Source organism: Cervus elaphus, chromosome 27 (genome assembly GCF_910594005.1).
Source record: "Cervus elaphus chromosome 27, mCerEla1.1, whole genome shotgun sequence".
NCBI lineage: Eukaryota > Metazoa > Chordata > Mammalia > Artiodactyla > Cervidae > Cervus > Cervus elaphus.
In genome coordinates this window covers 24,185,312-24,204,074 of record NC_057841.1, presented here as the reverse complement: position 1 = coordinate 24,204,074, position 18,763 = coordinate 24,185,312, and the positions used below count along the sequence as shown (strand labels likewise).

General features: G+C 39.7%; 1 protein-coding gene and 1 pseudogene across 3 annotated transcripts in view; both read left to right on the top strand.

Annotated features, from left to right (window-relative positions):
• The window catches only part of KIAA1328 (KIAA1328 ortholog), a 440,823-nt gene that overhangs the window by 15,063 nt on the left and 406,997 nt on the right, over nt 1-18,763 (top strand). For all 3 annotated transcript variants that reach the window (XM_043889124.1, XM_043889126.1, XM_043889125.1), the window contains one exon: nt 232-326. In XM_043889124.1, coding sequence (XP_043745059.1) covers nt 232-326 — 95 coding nt within the window. The remainder of the gene's footprint in view (nt 1-231; nt 327-18,763) is intronic.
• On the top strand, nt 13,563-14,648 carry LOC122684790 (annotated as a pseudogene).

Here is an 18,763-nt window from a genome sequence, read left to right as displayed (position 1 = left end):
TCTTACTCTCTGCTTTTCCTGTGTAAATTTCATGATGTCCCCTGGTGGACAGCCGTTCCTTAACCTGTTTTGAGCTCACAGTAGGTTTAAATGAAATAGATAGTCTTCTAACAAATAAAAGAGATCCAAGAAATTTCATCTCCTGTGCTAATTTTAAGAAATTTCTTGAAAAGTCTTGAAAATTGTTTTTTGTGAAAGTTAATCAGAATGATTTTTGTTTGTTTGTTTTAGAGTTTCTGCAGGGGAGAAATAAAGAGTGCATCACTGAAGGATTTGTGTCTTGAAGACAAAAGACGCATTGCAAACTTAATTAAAGAACTGGCCAGGTGAGACAAAGCCTTATATGAAGTGTATTAGTATGTGAGAGAGAATATTTTTTTGAAAATAGAAAATTAAAAATATGTTCTGATGTCATCCTGTCATTGGTCTTATGGGAACAAAGACTTTTAGAAAAAATAATATTCTGTGGTGCCAAAAAGAAAAGTAGAACACACACACACACACACACACACACACACACACACACACACACACACAAACATAAAATGGAAAAGAAATAAACAGCAGAACAAACACTCTCCAATTTGTGTTTTCTGGTTTATTCAATTTCCCAGTTGTTTCATAGAAATATCTGCAGCGGTCATGTATCAAGAGGGAACATTTTGAAACTTAGCTCTTCTGTTGATGTAGGTTGATATTGTTGTAATCAGAGGCATAGCAGTTACTTTTGGTTTTGCTTTAGCATCTGAAATGGAAGAGAACATTCATTTTATTGTCATCTTTCACAAGAATACTTGTCAGTTTGCTAACTTCTGATAGTTTCAAATAAGGGGTTTTCAATTTTGAGAGAGTTCTTAGCTGTTTGGATGTATTATTCCAGTTTATTAATGATGTGTTTGAAGCATATTTACTTTGTATAATTTTTTCTTAACATACATGTCACGCTTTGAGATCTTAATAAATGAAGATGTTTGTATATATAAAATATAAATATATCTATAATATAAATTATAAAAGTTAAGTTTAGAGGAAGGCCATACCTAAACATTGATAAAATAGTACTAATTTTTATCATTGAATTGTATGTTTGAATATAGTAGGTCTTTTTCTTCTTTCTTTTTTTTTAATTAAAGATAGCTACATGAAATGTTTCATCTTAAGGCCTTAATAATGTTTGTAAAGGATGTTCTAGATAGACTGAAGTTAAAAATTACCTTATTAAATCATAGAATCACAGGTATAAAAGACAAAAACAGTGATATTTGGGGGATTAGATTACAGAGTATGAGAATTCAAAGTACTGCCTTAGTCTGAATTTGATATGCCACTTGATTAAGCAGTAACCTCTTTAACTGGAATTCTTTGACTATTCTGCTCCCTGAAGTAGACTTTTCATTATCTCAAGTAGTGTTTTTTATAATGAGAAAACGTTTGATTCTTAAACATTTAATTTATGATCATCTTACAAGGCATTTTTTTTCCTTTTTTTTTTTTTTTTTACCATGGAGAGGGATGTGAATGTCCTTGCAGCTATTACAATTAGTTTGACATCATATGTTAATAGTCCTGAATTGCCTTATTGGAGAAGGAAATGGCAACCCACTTCGGTATTATTGCCTGGAGAATCCCAGGGACAGAGGAGCCTGGTGGGCTGCTGTCTATGGGGTTGCCCAGAGTCAGACATTACTGAAGCGACTTAGCAGCTGCAGCAGCAGCATTGCCTTATTGTTCTGATACATGTTCAGCTTCCAGGCTTAGAGAACACTTGACATCTTAGAGCATATTGTTTAGGTTTCAGTAAACTTCTGCTTTCTAGCAAAGTGTAAAATTCTTGGTAGAGTCTCAGTGTGTTAGTACAAGATTACTACAAATTTGACTGCTAAAAATCCCCATTACCACGATCAGTTCAATTCAGTCGATGAGTCATGTCCAACTCTTTGCGACCCTATGGACTGCATCCAGGCTTCCCAGTCCAGCACCAACTCCTGAAGCTTGCTAAAACTCATGTCCATCAAGTCAGTGATGCCATCCAACCATCTCGTCCTCTGTCGTCCCCTTCTCCTCCTGCCCTCAGTAGTTCCCAGCATTAGGGTCTTTTCCAGTGTGTCAGTTCTTCGCATTAGGTGGCCACAGTATTGGAGTTTCAGCTTTAACATCAGTCCTTCCAATGAATATTCAGGACAGATTTCCTTTGATTTGATTGGTTTGATTTCCTTGCTGTTCAAGGAACTCTCAAGAGTCTTCTCCAATACCACAGTTCAAAAGCATCAATTCTTCAGCGCTCAGCTTTCTTTATGGTCCAACTCTCATATCCATACATGACTACTGGAAAAACCATATCTTTGACTAAATGGACCTTTGTCAGCAAAGTATTATTATTATTATTATCTCTGCTTCTTAATATGCTGTCTAGGTTGATCATAGCTATTAATTTCATGGTTGCAGTCACCACCTGCAGTGATTTTGGAGCCCAAGAAAATAAAGTCTCTCACTGTTTCCATTGTTTCCCCATCATTTTGCCATGAAGTGTTGGGACCAGATGCCCTGATCTTAGTTTTTTGAATGTTGAGTTTTAAGCCAACTTTTTCACTCTCGTCTTTCACTTTCATCAAGAGGCTGTTCCATTCCTCTTTGCTAATTACCATAAGGGTGGTATCATCCGCATATCTGAGGTTATTGATATTTGTCCCAGCAATCTTGATTCCAGCTTGTACTTCAGCCAGCCCGACATTTCACATGATGTGCTCTGCATATAAGTTAAATAAGTAGGGTGACAATATGCAGCCTTGACATACTCCTTTCCCAATTTGGAACCAATCTGTTGTTCCATGTCCAGTTCTAACTGTTGCTTCTTGACCTGCATACAGCTTTCTCAGGAGGCAGGTAAGGTGTTCTGGTATTCTCATCTCTTTAAGAATTTTCCACAGTTTGTTGTGATCCACACAGTCAAAGGCTTTGGCATAGTGTATAAAGCAGAAGTAGACGTTTCTCTGGAATTTCTTGCTGTTTCTATGATCCAGTGGATGTTGGCAATTTGATCCCTGGCTCCTCTTTCTTTTCTAAATTCAGCTTGAACATCTGAACATTCTCAGTTCAAGTGCTGTTGAAGCCTGGCTTGAAGAATTTTGAGCATTACTTTGCTAGCATGTGAAATGAATGCAATTGTGTGGTAGTTTGAACATTCTGTGGCTTTGCCTTTCTTTGGGATTCAAATGAAAACTGACTTTTTCCAGTCCTTTAGCCACTGCTGAGTTTTCCAAGTTTGCTGGCACATTGAGTGCAGCACTTTCACAGTATCACATTTTAGTACTTGAAATAGCTCAGCTGGAATTCTATCACCTCCACTAGCTTTGTTCATAGTAGATGATTCAAAAGGCCCACTTGACTTTGGACTCCAGGATGTCTGGTTCTCATTGTGATTATCTGGGTCATGAAGATCTTTTTTGTATAGTTCTTCTGTATTCTTGCCACCTTTTCTCAATATCTTCTGCTTCTGTTAGGTCCATAGCATTACTGTCCTTTACTGTGCCCATCTTTGCATGAAATGTTCCCTTGGTATCTCGAATTTTCTTGAAGGGACCCCTAGTCTTTCCAATTCTATTGTTTTCCTCTATTTCTTTACATTGATTATTTAGGAAGACTTTCTTGTCTCTCCTTGCTATTCTTTGGAACTCTGCGTTCAGATGGGTGTATTTTTCTTTATCTCCTTTGCATTTAGGCTTTCTTCTTTTCTCAGCTATTTGTAAGTCCTCCTCAGAGAACCATGTTGCCTTTTTGCATTTCTTTTTCTTGGAGATGGTTTTCATCACTGCCTCCTGTACAATGTCACGAACCTCTGTCCATAGTTCTTCAGGCATTCTCTCACATCTTATCCTGTGAATCTATTTCTCACTTCCACTGTATTATTGTAGGAATATGATTTAAGTCATACCTGAATGGTCTAGTGGTTTCTCCCTACTCTCTTCAATTTAATTCTGAATTTTGCAATAAGGAGTTCATGATCTGAGGCACAGTAAGCTCCCAGTCTTGTTTTTCCTGACTGTATAGAGCTTCTCCATCTTTGGCTGTAAAGAATATAATCAATCTCATTTCGGTGTTGACCATCTGGTGACGTCCATGTGTAGAGTCTTCTCTCTTTTTTTTTTTTTTCCTTTTTTTTTTTTTATTATGATTTTTTTTTCCAGTGGGTTTGTCATACATTGATATGAATCAGCCATGGATTTACATGTATTCCCAATCCCGATCCCCCCTCCCACCTCCCTCTCCACCCGATTCCTCTGGGTCTTCCCAGTGCACCAGGCCGGAGCACTTGTCTCGTGCATCCCACCTGGGCTGGTGATCTGTTTCACCATAGATAGTATATATGCTGTTCTTTTGAAATATCCCACCCTCACCTTCTCCCACAGAGTTCAAAAGTCTGTTCTATATTTCTGTGTCTCTTTTTCTGTTTTGCATATAGGGTTATCGTTATCACCTTTCTAAATTCCATATATATGTGTTAGTATGCTGTAATGTTCTTTACCTTTCTGGCTTACTTCACTCTGTATAATGGGCTCCAGTTTCATCCATCTCATTAGGACTGGTTCAAATGAATTCTTTTTAATGGCTGAGTAATATTCCATGGTGTATATGTACCACAGCTTCCTTATCCATTCATCTGCTGATGGGCATCTAGGTTGCTTCCATGTCCTGGCTATTATAAACAGTGCTGCGATGAACATTGGGGTGCACGTGTCTCTTTCAGATCTGGTTTCCTCAGTGTGTATGCCCAGAAGTGGGATTGCTGGGTCATATGGCAGTTCTATTTCCAGTTTTTTAAGAAATCTCCACACTGTTTTCCATAGCGGCTGTACTAGTTTGCATTCCCACCAACAGTGTAAGAGGGTTCCCTTTTCTCCACACCCTCTCCAGCATTTATTGCTTGTAGACTTTTGGATAGCAGCCATCCTGACTGGTGTGTAATGGTACCTCATTGTAGTTTTGATTTGCATTTCTCTAATAATGAGTGATGTTGAGCATCTTTTCATGTGTTTGTTAGCCATCTGTATGTCTTCTTTGGAGAAATGTCTGTTTAGTTCTTTGGCCCATTTTTTGATTGGGTCATTTATATTTCTGGAATTGAGCTGCAGGAGTTGCTTGTATATTTTTGAGATTAATCCTTTGTCTGTTTCTTCATTTGCTATTATTTTCTCCCAATCTGAGGGCTGTCTTTTCACCTTACTTATAGTTTCCTTTGTAGTGCAAAAGCTTTTAAGTTTCATTAGGTCCCATTTGTTTATTTTTGCTTTTATTTCCAATATTCTGGGAGGTGGGTCATAGAGGATCTTGCTGTGATTTATGTCGGAGAGTGTTTTGCCTATGTTCTCCTCTAGGAGTTTTATAGTTTCTGGTCTGACATTTAGATCTTTAATCCATTTTGAGTTTATTTTTGTGTATGGTGTTAGAAAGTGTTCTAGTTTCATTCTTTTACAAGTGGTTGACCAGTTTTCCCAGCACCACTTGTTAAAGAGGTTGTCTTTTTTCCATTGTATATCCTTGCCTCCTTTGTCAAAGATAAGGTGTCCATAGGTCCGTAGATTTATCTCTGGGCTTTCTATTCTGTTCCATTGATCTATATTTCTGTCTTTGTGCCAGTACCATACTGTCTTGATGACTGTGGCTTTGTAGTAGAGTCTGAAGTCAGGCAGGTTGATTCCTCCAGTTCCATTCTTCTTTCTCAAGATTACTTTGGCTATTCGAGGTTTTTTGTATTTCCATACAAATTGTGAAATTCTTTGGTCTAGTTCTGTGAAAAATACCGTTGGTAGCTTGATAGGGATTGCATTGAATCTATAGACTGCTTTGGGTAGAATAGCCATTTTGACTATATTGATTCTTCCAATCCATGAACACGGTATGTTTCTCCATCTGTTTGTATCCTCTTTGATTTCTTTCATCAGTGTTTTATAGTTTTCTATGTATAGGTCTTTTGTTTCTTTAGGTAGATATACTCCTAAGTATTTTATTCTTTTTGTTGCAATGGTGAATGGTATTGTTTCCTTAATTTCTCTTTCTGTTTTTTCATTGTTAGTATATAGGAATGCAAGGGATTTCTGTGTGTTAATTTTATATCCTGCAACTTTACTGTATTCATTGATTAGTTCTAGTAATTTTCTGGTAGAGTCTTTAGGGTTTTCTATATAGAGGATCATGTCATCTGCAAACAGTGAGAGTTTTACTTCTTCTTTTCCTATCTGGATTCCTTTTACTTCTTTTTCTGCTCTGATTGCTCTGGCCAGAACTTCCAACACTATGTTGAATAGTAGTGGTGAGAGTGGGCACCCTTGTCTTGTTCCTGATTTCAGGGGAAATGCCTTCAATTTTTCACCATTGAGGGTGATGCTTGCTGTGGGTTTGTCATATATAGCTTTTATTATGTTGAGGTATGTTCCATCTATTCCTGCTTTTTGGAGAGTTTTAATCATAAATGAGTGTTGAATTTTGTCAAAGGCTTTCTCTGCGTCTATTGAGATAATCATATGGTTTTTATCTTTCAATTTGTTAATGTGGTGTATTACATTGATTGATTTGCGGATATTAAAGAATCCTTGCATTCCTGGGATAAAGCCCACTTGGTCATGGTGTATGATTTTTTTAATATGTTGTTGGATTCTGTTTGCTAGAATTTTGTTAAGGATTTTTGCATCTATGTTCATCAGTGATATTGGCCTGTAGTTTTCTTTTTTTGTGGCATCTTTGTCTGGTTTTGGAATTAGGGTGATGGTGGCCTCATAGAATGAGTTTGGAAGCTTACCTTCATCTGCAATTTTCTGGAAGAGTTTGAGTAAGATAGGTGTTAGCTCTTCTCTAAATTTTTGGTAGAATTCAGCTGTGAAGCCATCTGGTCCTGGGCTTTTGTTTGCTGGCAGATTTTTGATGACAGTTTTGATTTCCTTGCTTGTGATGGGTCTGTTAAGATCTTCTATTTCTTCCTGGTTCAGTTTTGGAAAGTTATACTTTTCTAAGAATTTTTCCATTTCATCCAAGTTGTCCATTTTATTGGCATAGAGCTGCTGGTAGTAGTCTCTTATGATCCTTTGTATTTCAGTGTTGTCTGTTGTGATCTCTCCATTTTCATTTCTAATTTTGTTAATTTGGTTCTTCTCTCTTTGTTTCTTAATGAGTCTTGCTAATGGCTTGTCAATTTTGTTTATTTTTTCAAAAAACCAGCTTTTAGCTTTGTTGATTTTTGCTATGGTCTCTTTAGTTTCTTTTGCATTTATTTCTGCCCTGATTTTTAAGATTTCTTTCCTTCTGCTAACCCTGGGGTTCTGCATTTCTTCCTTCTCTCGTTGCTTTAGGTGTAGAGTTAGGTTATTTATTTGGTTTTTTTCTTGTTTCTTGATGTAAGCCTGTAATGCTATGAACCTTCCCCTTAGCACTGCTTTTACAGTGTCCCATAGGTTTTGGGTTGTTGTGTTTTCATTTTCATTCATTTCTATACATATTTTGATTTCTTTTTTGATTTCTTCTATGATTTGTTGGTTATTCAGAAGTGTGTTATTTAGCCTCCACATGTTTGAATTTTTAACAATTTTTTTCCTGTAATTGAGATCTAATCTTACTGCACTGTGGTCAGAAAAGATGACTGGAATGATTTCAATTTTTTTGAATTTTCCAAGACCAGATTTATGGCCCAGGATGTGATCTATTCTGGAGAATGTTCCGTGTGCACTTGAGAAAAAGGTGAAGTTGATTGTTTTGGGGTGAAATGTCCTATAGATATCAATTAGGTCTAGCTGGTCCATTGTGTCATTTAAGGTTTGTGTTTCCTTGTTAATTTTCTGTTTAGTTGATCTATCCATAGTTGTGAGTGGGGTATTAAAGTCTCCCACTATTATTGTGTTACTATTAATTTCCTCTTTCATACTCGTTAGTGTTTGCCGCACATATTGCGGTGCTCCTATGTTGGGTGCATATATATTTATAATTGTTATATCTTCTTCTTGGATTGATCCTTTGATCATTATGTAGTGTCCTTCTTTGTCTCTTTTCACATCCTTTATTTGAAAGTCTATTTTATCTGATATGAGTATTGCGACTCCTGCTTTCTTTTGGTCTCCGTTTGCATGAAATATTTTTTTCCAGCCCTTCACTTTCAGTCTGTATGTGTCCCTTGTTTTGAGGTGGGTCTCTTGTAGACAGCATATATAGGGGTCTTGTTTTTGTATCCATTCAGCCAATCTTTGTCTTTTGGTTGGGGTATTCAACCCATTTACATTTAGGGTAATTATTGATAGGTGTGGTCCCGTTGCCATTTACTTTGTTGTTTTGGGTTCACGTTTATACAACCTTTCTGCATTTCCTGTCTAGAGAAGATCCTTTAGCATTTGTTGAAGAGCTGGTTTGGTGGTGCTGAATTCTCTCAGCTTTTGCTTATCTGTAAAGCTTTTGAATTCTCCTTCATATCTGAATGAGATCCTTGCTGGATACAGTAATCTAGGTTGTAGGTTATTCTCTTTCATTACTTTCAGTATGTCCTGCCATTCCCTTCTGGCCTGGAGGGTTTCTACCGATAGATCAGCTGTTATCCTTATGGGAATCCCTTTGTGTGTTATTTGTTGTTTTTCCCTTGCTGCTTTTAATATTTGTTCTTTGTGTTTGATCTTTGTTAGTTTGATTAATATGTGTCTTGGGGTGTTTCGCCTTGGGTTTATCCTGTTTGGGACTCTCTGGGTTTCTTGGAGTTGGGTGGCTATTTCCTTCCCCATTTTAGGGAAGTTTTCAGCTATTATCTCCTCGAGTGTTTTCTCATGGCCTTTCTTTTTGTCTTCTTCTTCTGGAACTCCTATGATTCGAATGTTGGGGCGTTTCACATTGTCCCAGAGGTCCCTGAGGTTGTCCTCATTTCTTTTGATCCTTTTTTCTTTTTTCCTCTCTGCTTCATTTATTTCCACCATTTTATCTTCTATCTCACTTATGCTATCTTCTGCTTCCGTTATTCTACTCTTGGTTGCCTCCAAAGTGTTTTTGATCTCATTCATTGCATTATTCATTTTTAATTGACTCTTTTTTATTTCTTCTAGGTCTTTATTAAACAGTTCTTGAATCTTTTCAATCTTTGTCTCCAGGCTATTTATCTGTAACTCCATTTTGTTTTCAAGATTTTGGATCATTTTTATTATCATTATTCTAAATTCTTTATCAGGTAGATTCCCTATCTCCTCCTCTTTTGTTTGACTTGGTGGGCATTTTTCATGTTCCTTTACCTGTTGGGTATTTGTTTGCCTTTTCATCTTGTTTAGATTGCTGTATCTGGAGTGGGCTTTCTGTATTCTGGAGGTCTGTGGTTCCTTTTTGTTGTGGAGAATTAACCCAGTGGGTGGGGTTAGATGATTGGCTTGTCAAGATTTCCTGGTTAGGGAAGCGTGCATCAGTGTACTGGTGCGTGGAACTTGATTTCTTCTCTTTGGAGAGCAATGGAGTGCCCAGTAATGAGTTTTGAGATGGGTCTATGTGTTAGGTGTGACTTTGGGCAGCCTGTATGTTGATGTTCAGGGCTATGTTCCTGCGTTGCTGGAGAATTTGCGTGGTATGTCTTGCTCTAAAACTTATTGGCTCTTGGGTGGTGGTTGGTTTCAGTGTAGGTATGAAGGCTTTTGGACAGTCACTTATTACTTAAAGTTCCATGTAGTCAGGAGTTTTCTGGTGTTCTCAGGTTTTGGGCTTAAGTCTCCTGCCACTGGATTTCAGTTTTATTCTTCCTGTAGTCTCAGGACTTCTCCAACTATACAGCCCTGATAAGAAAACTTCTAGGTTAATGGCTAAAAGATTCTCCCCCGTTAGGGACACCCAGAGAGGTTCACAGAGTTACATGAAGAAGAGGAGAGGGAGGAGGGAGATAGAGATGAGCAGGAGGAGAAAAAGGGGGACTCAAGAGGAGAGAGACAGATCTACGCAGCTGTCTGTTCCCAGAGTGTTCTCCGTGGCCCAGTCACCTACAAAGATTCACAGAATTGAATTGGGAAGAGAAGGGGAAAGGAGGAAATAGAGGTGTTCTGAGGTAGAAAACAGAGAGTCAAGATTGGGAGAGAATAATCTTCGGTTTAAAAATAGGGCTTCTCTTCTTTTTTTTTTTTTTTTGTAAGGTTATAGTGTATTGAAAATGAAAATTAAGGAGTAGTAGAGGAGTACTAGAGGACTTTAAAAGAAATAAGAGAAAAAGAAAAATAGAAAATAGAAGAGAAAAAGGAAAGAAAAAAAGGAAGAAAAAAGAAAAAAAAGAAAAAAGAAAGAAAGAAAAAAAAAAAATTTTTTTCCCCCTAATTAAAAAATCGTAAAAGTCTATGGAAATGAAAGTTAAGGAGTAATGGGGGAGTAATAGGGGATTTTAAGGAAAATAAAAGAGAAAAAATAAAAAATAAAAAATAGAAAAAAAGAAAAAAAAAAAGAGAAAAAAGTAAAATTGTATCTAGGAGTTTCTCTGGAGCTGTTGTGGTCAGTGTGGGTTCGGCTCAGTTTCAGATAGCTCCTCGTTCCAGCTTACGCTTCTCGATATCTACAGGCCCCTTCCGGTGTAGTCAATGTTTCCTAGAGGGATTTTAATCTGTTGCACCAGTCCCTTCTGAAGCGGTTCCCTTTGTTTATTTGGCTTCTGTTTGCCGGTCTCTTCAGAGCCTCATTTCCGCCCTGACACAGGCCGGCGGAGGTGGACTCTTACTCAGGTAGCTAGTTCCGTCGCGCTGCCGGGAGTGGCTGGCGCTATGGGGACGGGCTTGCGCCGCTGGGTCGGGCTGGCGCTGCCGGGAGGGGTTGACGCCGCTTTCTCCGTCTGCGCTGCTCAGGCTCCCGGCTGTTCTATATGGAGCGCGCCCCGCGCTGCGCGAGGTTCCAGCCCTCGGGTGTTCCACAAAAGCGCGGAAGGAAAAGCTGCGCCTGCTCTCTGTGCCTTCCCCGTCAGAGCGGTCCAGGCAGCCAGGGGCTTGGTGGGCGCACTCTACCCAGGTGTGGCGCGCCCACTCCCTTCCACGGACCCAGTCTCAGTTTCCGCTGGCGCCAGTCGCGTGCCTGCGCCTTCTGCCCTCCGCGTCCCCAGCCCCAGTCCCCGCCCGCGCCGGTCGGGTGCTGCGCCCTGTGTCTCGCCGCGACCTTCCCCTCCCCCCTGCCTCCTGCCTCCGGCGGGGCTGGGCCGGTCCGCAGCCTGCGAGCTCCTCTCTGGACCCTCTTGGTCTCTGTGTTCTGCGAGCGGCCGGCAGTGTGTTCGGGCCGGTTAATTTTCTCTCTCTCTTTTGGTCTCCCACAGTTCAAGTTGGCAACTCACAGAAGCTCCCTCCGATTTTCCTCAGGGCACTCAGGCCCGGACCCTACCCCAAGCAATGCCGCCTAAGAGTTCCCGGGACGGATCTCCGTCCTTAGCTCTTTTGTCTCACTTTTTATCTTTTATATTTTGTCCTACCTCCTTTCGAAGACAATGGGCTGCTTTTCTGGGCGCCTGATGACCTCAGCTAGCGATCAGAAGTTGTTTCGCGAAGTTTGCTCTGTGTTCAGTTATTCTTTTGATGAATTTGTAGGAGAGAAAGTGGTCTCCCCGTCCTACTCCTCCGCCATCTTGGCTCCTCCCCGAGTCTTCTCTTAATGTTGTTGGAAGACGGTGTTTGCTATGACCAGTGCATTCTCTTGGCAAAACTCTGTTAACCTTTGCCCTGCTTCGTTTTGTACTTCAAGGCCAAACTTGCCTGTTACTCCAGGTATCTCTTGACTTCCTACTTTTGCATTCCCGTCTCCTTTGATGACAAGGACATCTTTTTTTTTTTTTTTTGGGGGTTAGTTCTAGAAGGTCTTGTTGGTCATCATAGAACTGTTCAACTTAGGCATTACTGGTTGGGGTATAGACTTGGATTACTGTGATATTGAATGGTTTGCTTTGGAAACAAACAGAGATCCTTCTGTCATTTTTGAGATTGCACCCAAGTACTGCATTTCAAACTCTTTTGCTGGCTATGAGGGCTATTCCATTTCCTCTAAGGGATTCTCACCCACAGTAGTAGAGCGCAGTTGTGCAGTAGTTTGAGCATTCTTTGGCATTGCCTTTCTTTGGGATTGGAATGAAAACTGACCTTTTCCAGTCCTGTGGCCACTGCTGAGTTTTCCAAATTTGCTGACATATTCAGTGCAGCACTTTCACAGCATCATCTTTTAGGATTTGAAATAGCTCAACTGGAATTCCATCACCTCCACTAGCTTTGTTTGTAGTGATGCTTCCTAAGGCCCACTTGAATTCACATTCCAGGATGTCTGGCTCCGGGTGATTGATCACACCATCGTTATTAATTGGGTCATGAAGATTTTTTTGTACAGTTCTTATATTTTTTTTTTCCAGTTCTTATATGTTAAGTGTTTATTTTTTATAAAAAAAAATCTACCAAGCTGGTTCCCAATATGGTTTTGCTATTTCACAGTCCCACTAGGAACGTATGAGCATTCCACCATTCTGCATATTCAATAACTCTTAGTATTGTCATTTCTCTAAATTTTGATGATTCTAATGAGTATAGTGATATCTCCTTGTGGGATTAATTTGTGTTCCTTCAGTGATTAATGTGTTCATTGGCCAGTTTTCTTTTGTTAAGTGTCTGTTCACATCTTTTGCCTTTTTTTTACCCACTTACCCTCTTCCTTCTTGATAGTGAAGTATTAGAGTTTTTTATATATTCTAGATGTAAGTTGTCAAGAATTTGGTTTTCCCCCCATCCTGCAGCTTGCTTTTTAATTCTCTTACTATTTTCTTTTGAAAAGCAATTTTTAAAAATTTTGCTCAACTTTCATTTATCAATTTTTCTTTTGTGATTCATGTTTTTAGTGTTACATGTAAGAAACCTTTGCCATCCCATGGTGGCAAAATGTTTTTCCTATATCTTTTTGCAGAGTTAGCCTCAGCCTCCTTGTCAAAAACCAGTTGACCATATATGCATGATCTCTTTCTGGGCACTTTATTTTATTCCATTGACGTGTACCCTTATGCCAATACTATACTAACTTAATTATTGTTATTTTTTCAGTTAAGTCTTGAAATCTCATTGATTTTTTTTTGTTTGTTTTGAAAATTATTTGGGCTCTTTGAGGTCCTTTGCATGCCACTAAATTTTAGAGTCAGCTTATTAATTACTAAAAGAAAATTGTCTTCTGGAATTTTGTGTGAAGTATATGGAATTTGAGCTTCCTGGATAGCTCGTTTGGTAAAGAATATGCCTGCAAAGCAGGAGACCCCTGTTCAATTCCTGGGTCAGGAAAACCCACAGGAGAAGGGATAGGCTGTCCACTCCGGTATTCCTGGGCTTCCCTTGTGGCTCATCTGGTAAAGAATCTGCCTGCAATGTGGGAGACTTGGGTTCAGGCCCTGGGTTGGGAAGATCCCCTGGAGAAGGGAAAGGTTACCCACTCCAGTGTTCTGGCCTGGAGAATTCTGTGAACTTTATAGTCCATGAGGTTGCAAAGAGTTGGACATGACTGAGTGACTGAGGTAAATATGAAATTTATTTCAGGGAAGATCCAGGGAAGCCAGTGGCTCAGTGGTAAAGAAGCTACCTGCCTGAGGCGCCCTTGCAGCATCTCATGCAAGTGGGTCATGGCCGGCCCTGTGGGGGGCGCAAGGCCCAGGGCCCTGGACCTGCTTCGGGCTCTGCCTCGTGTGAGCCTGGCTAACTTGAGGCTGAACCCAGGCTCCAGGAAACTGGAAAGACGACGAAGAGGTCAGAGAAGAGGTAGGAAGTGTGGCAGGGGCCACAAGGGAGAACGTCAGAGAGGAACCTGGCCCCGGCTGGGCTTTGAAGGAGGCCAGACTCCATTTTACCTTCGAATCCCAAAACACGGGTTTAATGAAGGACACAGCTTCAGAGGCCAGTATCAGCCTTTGAGTCTCAACAGGCTTCAGTACCTGATTGACTTGGGCCGTGTTTATCCCACACAACCTATTGACTTAACTCAGCTGGTCAATGGGCGAGGTGTTACCATCCAGCCATCTAAAAGGGACTATGGAGTCCAGCTGGTAGAGAAGGGCGCTGACACCTTTAAGGCAAAAGTTAACATCGAAGTTCAGCTAGCTCCTGAGCTGGCCATCGCCGTCATCAAGCTGAATGGGGGTGTCGTCACGACCGCCTTCTAAGACCAGTGAAGCCTGGAAATTCTGTGCAAACCCATCCCATTCTTTCTCCGTGGGCAACCCATTCCCAGGCAGATGCTCCCCCCACAAGGCACTAGTGCCCTACTACACTGATGCGAGAAACCGAGGCTACCTGGCGGATCCCGCTGGATTTCCTGAAGCAAGACTGGAGCTCGCCAAGAAGTACGGCTGTATTTTACCCAACATCACTAAAGACGAACTTCAAAATGCTCAGTACTCGGAAGGATCCACGGCAGATTTTCTTTGGTCTGGCTCCAGGATGGGTGGTGAACATGGCAGACAAGAAGATTCTGAAACCTACGGATGAAAAGCTGCTTGAGTACTACAGCTCCTGAGCTCCGTCCAGGGGAGTCAGTGGTAGGAGGGCACTGGAAGGGGCGGTGACACGTGTTTCCCATTGCATTGGCTCAGTTTATGGTTCTGCGACGGATGATGTTGTCTGTGTAATCACGTCTTTTTTTTTTTTTTTTTAATCAAAATTGAAAATACAGTAAGCAAGGAAAAAAGAAGCTACCTGCTGATGCAGGAGTGCAGGAGTCAGAGGTTCGATCTCTGGTTCGGGAAGATCCTCTGGAGGAGGAAATGGCAGCCCATTCCAGTATTCTTGCCTGGCGAATGACATGAACAGAGGATCCTGGTGGGCTACAGTTCATGGGGTTGTACAGAGTTGGACACGACTGAGTGACTGAGCATGCATGCATATGGAATTTGCGGATCAAAGTGAGAAAAATTGACATACACTGAGTCTTCTAATCTGTGAATGTGTCATGTCTCCATTGTTTTTTTAAATTTTCATTTATTTTTTCCTGCATGATTTGTAGTTTTCAGGTACGGGTATAAAATATGCTCTTATTTTATAGTATTTATTCTTAAGTATCTTATGTTTTTGATACTACTATAAATCATGTAATTTTAATTTTATATTATACTGTATGCTTAATTTCATTTCTAATTTGAAAGCAACAGAATTGAGCTTTTAATATTGACTTGGTATCCTTCAACTTCTTAAAATTCACTTGTTATAGTAGTTTTTTTGCAGAGTGTTTTGTATTTTCCACATTAAGCATCATGTCGTCTACTTATCTAAACAGTTTTTTCGTTCCAACCGATAGGTACTTTGCTTTCTTTTCTTGCTCTTTGGCATTGGCTGGGACCTCCAGGACAATGCTAAATGAAAGTGAGAAGAGGGACATCTTTGCCTTCTTTTTCTTATCTTACCCCTTTCACTGTTAAGTACAATGTAGGCTGTTGGTTTTCTGTAGATGTTCTTCATCACGTTGAGGAGGTTTATTTTTGTTCCTAGTTTGGTGAGGATTTTTTTTTTTTTGTCATAAATTGGAGTAGAATGTGTCAAATGATTTTTGTTCGTGTACTATGCTGATAACATGTCTTTTCTTTTTTCCTCTATTACTGTGATAAAATACGTTGGTTTTTGAGTGTTTAAGTTACCTTGCTTTCCTGGTCTAAGCCTCATTTGGTCATGGTGGTTTTTGGTTTTCTTTTTTCTGTGTTACTGAATTTGATTTACTAATATCTTATTAAAGATTTTTGTATCATGAGAAATGCTAGTAGTTTTCATGAAATGCCATCATGTATTTATTAAATTTTATGTTTTTTTTTAAATTTTATGTTTTGATTATGGTAAAATGCACAGAAATTTTACCATCTTAACCATTTTTAAGTGTACAATTCAGTATTATTAAAGATATTCACATTGTTGTTCAGCCAGTCTCCAGAACATTTTTCATCTTGCAAAACGAAAGCTCTATGCCCGTTAAAATTCCCCAGTGCCCCCCTCTGCCTGCCCATGGCAATCACCATTCTACTTATTCTGTCTGTGAGTTTTACTATTCTAGTACCATATTGTGGTAAAATACATATAATATAAAACTGACCTCTAGAGACATTTGTTGTTGTTGTTCTTTAGTCACTAGGTTCTGTCCAACTCTTTGCAACCCCATGGACTTCAGCACACCAGGCTTCCCTGTCCTTCACTGTCTCCCTAAGTTTGCTTAAAATTAGGTCCTTTGAGTCAGTTATGCCATCCAGCCATCTCATCCTCTGTCGTCCCATTCTCCTCTTGCCCTCAATCTTTCCCAGCATCAAGGTCTTTTCCAGTGAGTCAGCTGTTTGCATCAGGTGGCCAAAAGTATTGGAGCTTTAGCTTCAGCACCAGTCCTTCCAATGAATATTCAGGGTTGATTTCCTTTAGGATTGACTGGTTTGATCTCCTTGTTGTTCAAGGTACTTTCAAGAGTCTTCTCCAGCACCACAGTTCAAATGCATCAGTTCTTTGGCGCTCAACCTTCTTTATGGTCTAGCTCTCACATCCATACATGACTACTGGAAAAACCATAGTTTTAACTAGACAGACCTTTTTCAACAACGTGATGTCTCTGCTTTTTAATACACTCTCTAAGTTTGTCATACTTTTTCTTCCAAGGAGCAAGTGTCTTTTAATTTTGTGGCTGCATTCACTATACACATTGATTTTGGAGCCAAGAAAATGAAATCTGACACTGTTTCCACATTTTCCCCATCTATTTGCCATGAAGTGATAGGACCAGATGTCATGATCTTTGTTTTTTGAATGTTGAGTTTCAAGCCATCTTTTTCACTCTCCTCTTTCACCTTCATCCAGAGGCTCTTTAGTTTCTCTTCACTTTCTGCCATTAGAGTGGTGTCATCTCTGTATCTGAGGTGTTGATTTTTTTCTGGGCAAATCTTGATTACAGTTTATGAAGAGATATTTAGTACACTCACAGTTTTGCACAGCCACCACTTTTAAGCTCTAGAACATTTTCACCCTAAAGGAAACTGTACCCATTAAGCAGTTGTTCCCCATTCTCACTTTCACCCTAACCCCTGACAGTAGCTAATCAGTTTTCTGTCCATATTGATTTGCTGACTCCTGATATTTAACTGGATTCATACAATGTGTGGCTTTTTGTGTCTGATTTCTTTCACTTAGCATACTATTTTCAATGTTGGCTGAAAAATACTTCATTGTATAGATACATCATATTTTGTTTCTCCATTCATTTGTAGACATTTGGGTTTCTACCTTTTGGCTTTTGCGAGTAGTGCTACTATGAATGTGTGCTAAGTCACTTCAGTCGTGTCTGACTCTTAGCGACCTCATGGACATAGCCCTCCAGGTTCCTCTGTCCATGGGATTCTCCAGGTAAGAGTACTGGAGTGGGTTGCCATTTCCTCCTCCAGGGGAATCTTCCCAACCCAGGGATCAAACCTATGTCTCTTACATCTCCTGCATTTGCATACGGATTCTTTACCACTGGCACCATCTGGGAAGTGCCACTGCTATGAATATTCATGTACAATTTTTGTTTGAACACGTTTCAGTTATTTTGGTTATACATCCAGGGGTGGAATTGCTAGGTCTTAGTTATTCTGTGTTGAACTTTTTGGGGAACTACCAATCTTTTGGCCAACAGTGAATAGGAACTGAAGAGCCTCTTAGTGAAGGTGAAAGAGGAGAGTGAAAAAACTGGCTTAAAACTCAGCATTCAAAAAACTGAGATCATGGCATCCGGTCCCATCACTACATGGAAAATAGATGGGTAAACAAAATGGAAACAGTGACAGACTATTTTCGTGAGCTCCAAAATCACTGTAGGTAGTGACTTGCAGCCATGAAATTAAAAGATGCTTGCTCCTTGGAAGAAAAGCTATGACCAACCTAGACAGCATATTAAGAAACAGAGACATTACTTTGCTGACAAAGGTTCATTTAGTCAAAGCTATGGTTTTTTCCAGTAGTCATGTATTGATATGAGAGTTGGACTATAAAGAGAGCTGAGTGCCAAAGAAGTGATGGTGTTGAACTGTGATGTTGGAGAAGACTCTTGAGAGTCCCTTGAACTGCACGGAGAGCCAACCAGTCCATCATAAAGGAAATGAGTCCTCAGTATTCATTGGAAGGACTGATGCTGAAGCTGAAGCTACAATACTGTAGCCACCTGATACAAAGAACTGATTCATCGGAAAAGACCCTGATGCTGGGCAAGATTGAAGGCAGGAGGAGAAGGGGATGACAGATGGTTCAGTGGTATCACCAACTCAATGGACATGAGTTTGAGTAAACTCCACGAGTTGGTGATGGACAGGGAAGTCTTGCGTGCTGCAGTTCATGGGGTTGCAAATAGTCCGACACTACTGAGCAACTGAACTGAACCACTTTAACAATGTACAAAGATTCCAATGTCTCTACATCCCCACCGACACCTGTTGTATTTCATTTTTTTGAATATAACCATCCTGGTAGGTATAAAGTGGCATCTTATTTGTGATTTTGATTGCCGTTTTTCTAGTGGCTAATGATGTCACCATTTGCATGTCTTCTTTGGAGAAATATCTATTCAAGTCCTTTGCCCACTTTTTAATTGGATTATCTATTGTTTTGCTGTAATAATTTTATATATTATGGTTTTTAAAAAAAATTTTTTTTATTATTATTATTTTTTTTTCCAGTGGGTTTGTCATACATTGATATGAATCAGCCATGGATTTACATGTATTATATTATGGTTTTTTTAAAAATAATTTTTATTTGGCCATACCATACGACATGCAGGATCTTAGTTC